The following is an 11,885-nucleotide window of genomic DNA, read 5'->3' on the forward strand; positions in this document are numbered from 1 at the left end:
GATTCAAAGATCCACCATGAGGCACAAAATATGATTAAAGCTCATAAGGGACCTGCCATATTTAATATAAATCTAGTCAATCCTCAAAGCAATAAGTCACCTCCAGTAGTTCAGCTTTAATAACTGCATCACTTGTCTCACAGAACATGCCATAGCAGACAATACAGCAAGTTATAGCAGTAAATACCATGCCTTTTTCATGCTCCCATCATGTATTAGATAACCCAATCCATGGTTCTTTTTCCCAATCATAAAATGAGCAGTTAAACCTCTTTACCAAGGATTTCATTTAAGTCAAACCCAAGACCTCAATTTAATCATGTCCATAACAGATTCTGCATTCACCTGCTCCCCCTTAAAGACCACAGCATTTCTATGAAGCCAAATGCTCCAAATTCCAGCAAACCAAATAACACTCCAAATCGCTCGCTGACTTTTATTTCTCCCCCAAGACTCACGATGCAAGAAATGAGAGCTACATTCCGAAGGGAGCACAGTTTTCACCCCCAGCCAAGAATAGCATACCATCCAGACGCTATATAGGAAAAAAACAACCAAAGAACACATGAGCCGCATCCTCCATATGTCGTTTGCAGAAGTAGCAATGGCCCTCCCTGTTTTGACCAAGTGCCACACCTCTTTTTATCTAGTTGTCCGCAATCGGTAGTCTCCTATGAGCAATCCTCCACGCTAGAGCCACCACTTTAGAATGAACCAGACATTTCCAAATAGCCTTGCAGTATCTATTTTTCAATGGTCCTCTCTTGAGTCACCAACTCCTTTATAGGTCCATATAGTTTGAATTCTCAGTGGAAGATGTTGCCGGAAAAAGCAAGCAACTGAAAATAGTGGACCAGATTTCGAGCCGGAACTCTGTGGTTAATGCAGAGAAACATACTGGTTGTGATTAGCTGTAAAATTTTGTTGACACATTAAGTTACTAGAAAATGCTATCTATCCCTATTATAAAAGCTGCAAATACTTTCGAGCAATAACATTACAAACAACTTATTTTTCCAGCAATAAGTAGTTCCTTGTTCTAGGCCTGGTATAATCCACAAAACAAATTTCTATAAAACATAAATGGGTAAAGTTAGATAACATTTATGTTTGGTTGGAACTTCACATGAAAAATAAGAAATACCAGCAAGCCGTTGATAGGAATAGAATTATATTATAGAATAATTGTACAAGCACTGGTTTTCGAGAGCCAGCCTCTCCTAGTTCTGGAATTCGAGAGTCCAGACCTCTCCCACCATAACCCACAACTTCTGAATGAAACAAATAAACAAACACAACCCCTATTTAATAACCACCCCTAGACAGTTACAAGCACACAATAGCAAATAATAACTGTCCCAATTTAAATAAAAACAACCTCTAACTGCTACTGCTGGCTGCAACTTCTACTGCAGGCACTGTTCACGCTCACTGTTAACACAGTGCCCTATCAGCCGTCAAGCAGATGTTGCAGTTGAGAGCCACAATTTTGAGTAAAATTATCTTACGTACAAGACATATTTTTGAATGTCAAGTGTAGCATCATAATTTGAATACTGGTTGTTCATTTTATGTTTGTCTTCTCAGGAGCTCAAAAGCTTCTCTTATGAAATGTATCAACTCTACCAGAAAATGGATGAACTTACTTGCATCATGTCACCCAGTTTAAAGACAAAAGCACCAGGAATGCGTTTGACATCAACCCACTGGTTTCCATGGAAGCTACTGTCAGAATGAGCTCAGGGAAGTTCTGGCTCAGGAAAATTAAGAAAACTCTTGTTGCACAAGTCCTTAAGGTAGCTGGCATTGAGGCCTAATGCTTCACAGAGAAATTCAAACAGAATTATCCCCAGTTGAGTACCGGATCATTATGTCTCTGCAAGTAAATAATGTTTAACAATATTAGGAGGGAAAAGATAATCAGTTCCTATTTGCAATCCGATGTTATGATATTTATGACATTCTCTATGTTGCAGACTGCTAAAGTTTGAGACTTTTCTAAAGGTCAAAAAGATTAGCTTAGCTTGTGTAACTACAATTAAAATCTGATTTTCTTGGTATGCAATTGGTAAATGCAACTTGTGAGTAGTTTTGACTTTTGATTGTAAAATTGTAAAACCAACTTTGCTCAGTAGCAAAATTAATTTTAGTGCATTGCTGCAGAACTCTTGAATATATTCAGCAACAGATATCATTGCATTTATGAGGCCTTGGCTGCATAACCTCCTTCTTTTTTCTCCATTTCTTTCATAACACTTGTTCTCGGTATTTATTACATTATAGAAGTGCAGGAGTGAAAGAAAGCAACAAAAAGAGCAGACTCAGACTGCTGATGTCTCTGAGGAAGCTGAAGATAAGCTGTTCTCTGTCATAAGTTATGTTGCAAATAGTGATAATATAACAATCCATTCACAAGTCATGACCAACTTATAGATTAAATGCCTAAACACCAGTTTGCCTGACAAGCCTGATAATACTTTCAATACACAATTTTTATATCATTCCAGTTGTATGCTCAAATTCCGTAAATATAATAAATCACAAAACCCATTACAACTTCCACCGTGTGGGAAACTCTAATGCCATGAACCAGTCAAACGTTCAAAGGCCCCTTTTTAGAGGACAATTAAAAAAGTTGGAACAACTCAGCAGGTGTTTATAAGCTTCCCATTTCACTTATGAAGGGAATATAAGGCATCTATCATCATAGCACAGCTGCTGAAAATTCAAAACAATAAATGTGTAGGAAACAGGGTCACATGAAGTTAAAAGTACAAATATTTTGAATCTATTACTTAAGATTAATGAAAACTCTGATACAGAATAAAAGATCCCGCAACACCTAGGTCTAGAGAATGATGGTACCCAATGTGCATCTATTGTAAGCAGCCTCCATACCTTGCATCTGCAATTGGTTTATTCTACTTGAACATTTGGCCTCCATAATCAGAAACCGCAGCAACTCCTACCATCGCAATAAAGCTCCCCCTTCAAAATGGATACTCATGTGAAGACTCAAAAAGGCAAATAAGCCATTGTTATTGTTACAATATCAAAACGAATCTAACACCACATGACTTAAAATAAAAACTAAGGTGCTAGTGAGCCCATTGTGTAGTCCATGATCCTGTTTGTGTGTATCTATAAAATGAAAGACAATAAAATAGATTTGATGATTGTCATCAAAATAAAAAATGTGTAACTAGAAAGTATCTTACCCAGTTTTACTCTTACAATAGGTCTCTAGCAATCATTTCACGAAGAAGTTTCTCAGCCTTGTCATTCTCACCTTTTTCAAAGAGTGAATGAATAATTATTTCAAAAGTTATAGCATTAGGAATACAACCCTCATTTTCCATTTTTGACAGTAAGGCCAACGCTTCATCAAACAAACCTTCTTTACAAAGCCCATTGATCATAATGGTATTGATGACCCGGGTTTATATGATGTTTTTAGGGTTTTTACTGGTAGGTTTTGAGTCTTTTTCTTGTGTCTCATGTAGTGTTTCATGCATTCTCATGCATTTTTATCTTTTCTTGAGTCTTTGTTTTGTTTTGGTAATTTTGTAGTTTTATAGGGAGCTTTCTTGCATTTTAAGTTAAGTTTAGGACTTGCATGATTTTCTTTTGTTTTATGAAGGACCTCTTGTGCTAATGAGCTCTTGGAGCTTCTAGAATCTTCCTTGACTTGTTGGTTAGGTTTGGAGAGCAGAAACTGAAGGAGAAAGAAGGCCAAGAAGCATGGAATTGATGGAGAACTTAAAGAGGATTGAAAAGAGGAGTTTCAGAAGCCAAAAAGTCCTTTTCAAGCGAGCTGGAGCGCCTAGGCGTTGGCAGGCGCTGGGTAGGCGCCAATTAGCTCCAAAGAGCATGTTTTCAAGATGGAATTGGCGCTCAGGCGCTCTGAATTGGCGCCTGAGCGCCCAGAACAGCCCAGCCTCGCTTATTTTGCCTATAAATAGGATTTTAGTCATTTTCCTTTGTAATCTTTGATACTACTTTCATTTCTACATAAACTCAGAGGTAGAGGATCATCTAGGAGAGTGAGAGAAGGCTTCCAAGCTTGTGTTCAAGGTTCTTAGCCAAGCATGGCTCTTGCCATGCTTCGCTAATCTCTCTTCTTATGCTTTGGTTTTCATGTAATACTTTTCATGTTTAAGTTATAATCTTAAGTTCTTTCCCACATGTTCTTCTTCTTCCCTTGAATCCCATTTTCTGAATTTCAATCTAAGCTTGTATGCATGCTTGCTTTATGCTTTTCTATAATCAGAACGGAAGTTTGTTATAGATTAGGGAACCGATTTGGGATTACCCCTTCTATACTTGCTACTAGGAATAGAGGAAGGGTTGGGGTTTGATGGCCTGAAATTGCATGATCTAAAACCTCATATAAATGACTAAGTACACAAGGAATTGGGCTTAGCTTTTAGTATGAGAGAATTGCTTTTGTGAGGAATCAACTAGTAAGTACATAGGCTATATCATCAAGGAGATATCCATGAGAACATGTGCATAGGATGATGTACTTAAATTGACTAGTTGAACAAGAACCCAAAGCATGTTCTTTTCTGAGTTTTTGTTTATTTAATCTTTACTACATCGACATATCTCTATTTCAATAAAGCAAACCTTCATACTCAAGACTTAAACTGAATTTAGTCACTCACAATCCCTGTGGTTCGATAATTAAAACCGGGTGGATTCCGTACACTTGCGGATTTACCAACAGGTATATGTATGGACATCTATATGATAGCCTTTTCTCAAAAGATCCTGAAAAATCTCTTGTGCATCCTTCAATCTTCCACCTTTGCACAGTCCACCCAGAAGTATATTGTACGTCCACACATCGGGCTGAATACCCTGGTCTTTAATTTTCTTGATTAGTGCAATGGCTTGGTCAACATGTTGGCTTTTGCATAAAGCGTCCAATAAAGAACTGTAGGTGATTATATTGGCTGGTTGACCTCTAACATGCATCTCATCAAGAAGCTTCCAAGTGTTGAAAAACGTAGAATAACTTATATTATTTTCACGTGAAAAGATACAATAGGGAGGCTCTCTATATATAGAGACCTAGGACAGCAAGTGCTTGCACAGCAAGCAAGTAAACCCTAGATTGTCACTTAAGTGTAGCCGCCACATAGGCAAGGCTAGATAAGTAAAACATAAAATATAAAATATAGAATATTACAAAAATAACCCTGAACTAATTATCTCTAATACTCCCCCCACAAACTGAACTGTGCAGATCTGTCACAGTCAGTTTGTCTCTCAAATCCTTGAACAAAGTGGAGCTGAGGGGTTTGGTGAGAACATCAGCAAGCTGGTCTGGTGCAGAAATATGTTTTACTAACAGCTGGTTTGCTAGGACCTTCTCACGAACAAAGAACAAATCCAACTCCATATGTTTAGTCCGAGAGTGCTGAACCGGGTTATGTGCAAGCATGACTGTACTTAAATTGTCACACAGCACAGTAGGGACAGTAGTTGCAACTTTAAGCTCTTGTAGAAGAGACTGAATCCATAGCATATCTGCTGTAGCATGTGCTAAACTCCTGTATTCAGCCTCACAACTGCTGCGAGCAACAACAGTTTGCTTCCTTGACCACCAAGTAATTAGATTGGGACCAAGGAAGATACAAGCTCCTGAAGTAGACCTGCGATCATTTGGATCAGTAGCTCAGTCTGCGTCACAATAACCAATTAAGGACAATGGAATGCTGCGTGGAGCAGGCTTCAGAATCAAACCACAATGTTGTGTCCCTTTGAGATACCTCAAAATGCGCTTCACTGCCAGCCAGTGACTCTCTTGAGGCTGTGCCATGAACTGGCAGACTTTATTAACAGAAAAACTCAGTTCTGGTCTCGTGATAGTGACATATTGTAGGGCGCCTACAGTGGACCGATAGAGAGTAGGATCTTGAAAGGGAGTACTACCTTCTCTAATAAGCCTCAAACCAGTCACCATAGGAGAAGAAATAGGTCGACAATCCTCCATCTTGGTCTTTTCAAGTAAGTCCCTTATATATTTTCTTTGAGACAAAAGAATTGAGTGATCTGCCAAGTGCTTCACCTCAATACCCAAAAAGTAGTGAAGTTGCCCAAGATCTTTCAAAGCAAAAACTGCTTTTAACTTGGACACAAACAATTTGACCAAAGATTCTGAGGGACCAGTAACTATAATATCATCTACATATACCAATGCATACATGGTGGCGGTAGAAGTAGTGTAGACAAACAGCGAAGGATCACACTTGCTAGAGACAAAACCAAACTGCAAGAAGGCTGATCTTAACCTCTCGTACCAAGCCCGTGGGGCCTGCTTAAGGCCATAAAGAGCTTTATTCAGGCGACAAACCAAGGTTCTATCACTAGCTTCAAATCCTGGAGGTTGTGTCATATACACTTCCTCTTCCAGAATGCCATTAAGGAAAGCATTATTGATATCAAGTTTTTGAATACACCAGTGATTGGTAACAGCCAGAGTCAACATCACCCTAATGGTGACTGGTTTCACAACAGGGGAGAAAGTCTCCTTGTAATCAAAGCCAAACTGCTGATGAAACCCCTTTGCAACCAGTCTTGCCTTAAGTTTCTGTACTGAGCCATCAGGGCATTGTTTGACCCTAAAAACCCATTTGCAGCCTATGGTTCTCTGTTCAGAGGCAACGGAACCAGTGTCCACGTGCCATTTGCATGAAGAGCATCAATTTCTTCTTGCATAGCGGACTTCCAACCTGCATCCTGCAAAGCTTGCTTAACAGAGGTTGGTTCAACCATGGTTAGTAACAAGGTTGGATTCAATCTTGGTTTAAAAATTCCACTTTTAGATCTAGTCTGCATGGAATGAGTGTTAGGGCCATGATAAGAACTTTGTTCTGCCAATGCAGAAGAGGAAGTGGAGGATGAGGTAGAATGTGACAAGGACTCAGGAGAAGGCTCACCATGTGAATGGTGAGGAGAAGAAGTAGACTGATTTTCATGATGAATGATTGATGATGAATGCGGTAAAGAAGAGGGATTCTGATTTTGGGAAGTTGACTCTGAAGTGTGGTGAGCTAAAGGACTCTCAACAGAATGTGGAGTAGTGAGAGGTGAGTCAATAGTGACCTGTGGTTGCTCAACTTGTGGAACAAGAGGAATAGTAGCTGGTATAAAGCTTGACTCTGAATCTGTTTGGGGTGGACTAGAGGGAAAAAGTTTTGGATAAGGAAAACTGGTTTCATGAAAGACAACATCCTTAGAGATAATGATTTTACCCTCTGCAGTTAAGCATTTGTAACCTTTGTGCATAGTGGAATAGCCAAGAAATACACATTCTTGAGACCGGAATTCAAGTTTATGCTTATTGTAAGGTCTCAAGTGAGGGAAGCATGAACAACCAAAAACATGCAAGGATTTGTAATCTGGTTGAACCTTATACAACTTAGTATAGGGAACCTGAAAATCAATTGAGGCTGTTGGTAGTCTATTTATGAGATATACTGAAGTGAGAAAGGCTTGATCCCAAAACTTATAGGGAAGTGAAGCATGAGAGAGTAAAGTCAAACCTAACTCCACGATGTGTCTATGCTTCCTCTCAACCACACCATTTTGGTGGTGAGTATGTGGACAAGCAACCCTATGCCTGATGCCATTGTCAGTGAGAAACGTAGAAAGAGGGCGAAATTCTCCTCCCCAATCAGATTGGACTGAAAGAATAGGGGTTCCAAACAACAACTCAACCTGTTTCTTAAACTGCTGAAAGACTGTGAGGGTTTCAGATTTGGCTTTTAGCAAATAAATCCAAGTGAAACGACTATAAGCATCAACAAAGGAAACATAGTATCGAAAGCCACCAGAAGAAAGAAAAGGAGCCGGCCCCCACAGGTCAGTGAAGATTAATTCTAAAGGTTTAGAGTAAACAGTTGTAGAAGAAGGTGAATGTAACTTATGAGACTTGCCAATAACACAAGCTGGACAAAAATCAAGATCAGTTTTATTAGGCATAGCAATATTACATGCTTGCAAAATTTGCTTCATTACATTGATACTCGGATGGCCTAGCCTAGAGTGCCAAGTATTGAAAGAAACTGAATTACAGGAAGGAAAAACATTATTCAAAGACACTGGATGTGGAAGACTTTGAGGAGGAGACTTGGCATCCAAAAGTGATGGAAAGTGATAGAGACCGTCAGGACCAACTGAGCCATACAGCAACACAGCCTTAGAACCCTGAGATTTAACAACACAAAAAGTTTCATGAAACTCAAAGAAGACTTTGTTGTCTTTACAAAACTTACTGACACTTAGAAGATTTTTGGTTATCATGGGAACATGCAGTAGATTTTTAAGAACAAGTGTAAGACTAGAATCAAAAGGAGATTTAAACCAAGAAGATCCATGAGAGGAAATACTCAAACCTTGTCCGTTGCCTATAAAGACATGATCTGGTCCTTCAAAGGGTTGTCCATGGTGAATATTCTGCTCAGTTGGTGTGACATGATGAGTTGCTCCGGAGTCAGGATACCACTCTGTAGGAGCTGGTGGTCGTTGATAATTCTGAACAATGTTACCTGGTTGCAGGGATGTTGCCCCTGCTGCCAAGAAGCTTTGTGCTGGAACTGAAGAGGATGCAACACATCCCTGAAACTGAGGTGGAGTAGGGAGAAGAGGAGGTGCTTTGTTTCCTCCCTGAACATTCTGAAGGGGAGAAGGAGCAAGCAAAGGTATTGTCTGGAAGTTCTGTGCATAACCAGGGAACTGCTGAAACTGCGGAGAAGCCATTGATGCATAATTCTGTGATAAACAAGGGTTGAGAAACTGCTGATATGCAGGAGAGGCCAAAAAATTCAGACTTGGTGCACCAGGAGGTTGGACAATATTAGTGGCTGAATTGGGTGAATTATGTGTTGGTGCTCCACTGTTTCCATAAGTATGTGGGTTGGGACCACCATAGAAGTTTTGATAATTCTGGGGAGGTGGTGATGCAACAAAATTTTGATTGAACCGGTGATAGCATACTGCTGCAGTGTGCCCTATTTTAATGCAGACTTGGCACTATACAGAATTTCGACCACGACCTCTACCTCCACCTCCACGACCTCTACCTCCATTGTTTCCTCTGTCACCAGCATAGTTTCCTTCCTGCCACTGATTTTGTGGAACAAATTGAGGGTGTTGGTGATTAGCAGCATTTGTTTTAGTAGGTAGGGTCTGTGGGACCTGTTTTCCAGCAGTTGCTGTATTGACGGTGAACTCCGTTGCAGCACTGCGTTTATTCTTTTCAATCCGTGCTTCTTGGGCCAATAAGAGAGCACCTATCTCTTGAATTGACAAGGACTGAAACTTACTATTCATGGAGCAAAGGCTGATAAGAGTCTCATATTCCCTAGGAAGTCCTTCTAGCACTATATCAACATGCTCTTTGTAAGACACTGGATCTCCAATAGCACTCAGAGAATCTGCAATTGACTTGATCTGCTGAAGATAATCACTCACACTCTTTGAGCCAAGACTCAAATTGCGAAGTTCTATTCGCAATGACGTGATTTTGCTTCTGTGCGTGTGAAGAATCCACTGTGCAAACGCTGCCACAGTTGATGAGAGTATTTGCAACCTATCATCTGAGTAAGTACGTCACGAGAGAGTGTAGATTGGAGCCATGTGAGAAGATAGGCATCTTGCTGCTCCCACGCGAGATACGCAGGGGAAAATTGACCAAGGGCTTGATCAATATCATTCAGATATTTGTCTGGAATTTCTGGATCAACGAGAAATCGCTGCAGCCGATGAGAGGTGACAACTGGTTCTACTTGTTGCTTCCAAAGAAGAAAATTGGAATCAGTGAGTTTCTCAGCGATGGAGAGAGGATATTTCCCCAACGGAGATGGAGCGGAAATAGAGAGAGGAATGGCAGTGGTTGTCGCACCAGTTGGCTGCCGTTTTGGCGACGGCGGTGGCGACGAAGGAGGGGTTTGGTTGACTGCCGCCATGTGCGCAGTCTTTAGGCTCTGGATACCATGTTGAAAAACGTAGAATAACTTATATTATTTTCACGTGAAAAGATACAATAGGGAGGCTCTCTATATATAGAGACCTAGGACAGCAAGTGCTTGCACAGCAAGCAAGTAAACCCTAGATTGTCACTTAAGTGTAGCCGCCACATAGGCAAGGCTAGATAAGTAAAACATAAAATATAAAATATAGAATATTACAAAAATAACCCTGAACTAATTATCTCTAATACCAAGCATGAGAGACTCTCCCCGATTTGCATAAACCATCAATAAGAGAATTGTAAGTCACTATATCAGGAATAATCATTTTGCAATCCATTTCTGCAAGGAGATTCAAGGCTTCATTCACCATTTTCATCTTACATAATCCGTTAATCATGATACTGTAGCTCAGAACATCAGGAAACACTCCCATTTGGGTCATGGTGTTGAATACAGCTTGGGCTTTGTTCACTTCATTAACTAAGCAATACCCATCCATCAAAGAATTATAAGTAACAACATTAGGTTTCACACCCTGCTTCATCATCACAGCTAACATGTTCTTAGCTTCTCTCACCTTTCCTTCCTTGCATAAAGCATCAACCAATATACTAAAAGTATAAACATTTGGGTCGATGTTTTTTGTTGTCATTTCATCTAAGAAAGAAATTGCTTGTTTCAATTGACCAACAATGCAAAAGCCATATATTAAAGCACTTAACGTGACTACATCAGGAGGAATTCCCTTGACAATCATTTCAGAATATAAATTGCAAGCATGACTTACAAGTTTATCTTTACACAGGCTATCAATGATGATGTTGTACATTACCACATCAGGTTTAATCCCTCGCCCTTGAATCCGCCTAAGCAACTCCAAAGCAGCTCTTGTTTCACCCATTTTACATAGGCCATTGATCAAGGTTCCATAACTGACTTGGTTCAACCGAAATCCCTGAGCTAGCACGTCATCATGAAATTGCAGTGCTTTGGGGACCTTGCCGTGAAGACAGAGACCTTTGATGAGAGTATTGAAGGTGATGGTATCAGGCTGATAACCTCTCTTGAGAAAGATGTTCATAGTAACAAGGCTTGGCTTGATTCCAGTAAACTCCATTTGGCGAGAAAGCGATATAGCGGTGGAGTAATGCTTCGTCTTAACGAGGGAAGTTAAAATCTTACCGAATTCGAAAATGGGTGGGGTAGGTTGCATTTGGAGTAATCGATTGAAGTGTGAGACGGCATCACCAGGATTGTGAAAGGAAGAATGAAAGCGAGAGTGAGAGTGAGAGTGAGAGTGAGAGTGAGAAAGAAAGGGGACAGCATCATCAACATTGTGAAAGGAAGAATGAAAGCGAGAGTGAGAGTGAGAAAGAAAGGGAAAGCTCCTGAACCTTAAAAATGGTGACATTGAAGGAGTGGACGCTGCTATGAGTTTCGTCGATGCCGCGACGGAGGTTACTTTGTAGGTTTTGTGGATACTTTTCGGTTAGAGAGAACCAAAAAAAGTAGAAAAAGAATTAGAGCCTAAGAGAGTACTCCATACATGAGAAACGAGTTTTTTATGATTCTGGTTTGTTTAAAATCTTTCTTGATACATAGTGCTCAATGATTAATTTCTAGGATTAGATGTTTAAAAAGTCCAACTATCCTTCTCTATACATTGGCGGTTGCCTTCGCAACAATACTCCCTCCGTTCCGTTTTAATTGTCCACTTTGAATAAAAAAATTTGTTCCTATACATCTGTCCACTTAGAGTTTCAAGAGAGCATTAAATGATGTTTTTCCGAGAAATGTCCTTGCAGGAACAATAAATGAGGAAAGATAATATATATTTTAAAGGGTGAAATAGGAAATTAAATCTTTTATGAAAAGTAACAAAATTAATTGCACTCCTTAATA

The 11,885-nt window shown here is 39.8% G+C and overlaps 1 protein-coding gene across 1 annotated transcript; it reads right to left on the bottom strand.

Annotated features, from left to right (window-relative positions):
• Nucleotides 1-3,230: 3,230 nt before the first annotated feature.
• On the bottom strand, nt 3,231-11,394 carry LOC130736628 (pentatricopeptide repeat-containing protein At1g12300, mitochondrial-like). Its single transcript, XM_057588436.1, has 4 exons — nt 10,232-11,394; nt 8,625-8,628; nt 4,734-4,992; nt 3,231-3,427 (listed from the first exon to the last, which is right to left on the bottom strand). Exons 1-4 carry the CDS (start codon nt 11,392-11,394, stop codon nt 3,231-3,233), a joined length of 1,623 nt encoding a protein of 540 aa, XP_057444419.1.
• Between the last annotated feature and the right edge of the window lie 491 nt (nt 11,395-11,885).

Source organism: Lotus japonicus, chromosome 2, assembly GCF_012489685.1.
Source record: "Lotus japonicus ecotype B-129 chromosome 2, LjGifu_v1.2".
Lineage (NCBI taxonomy): Eukaryota > Viridiplantae > Streptophyta > Magnoliopsida > Fabales > Fabaceae > Lotus > Lotus japonicus.

Excerpts from the sequence above, each read along its gene's own strand:
- LOC130736628 (XM_057588436.1), bottom strand. The coding sequence starts at position 11,394 with ATGTCACCATTTTTAAGGTTCAGGAGCTTTCCCTTTCTTTCTCACTCT. Across the intron at positions 3,428-4,733 it reads TCATATAGATGTCCATACAT|ATACCATTATGATCAATGGG; the intron begins ATACCTGTTGGT and ends CCCGGGTCATCA.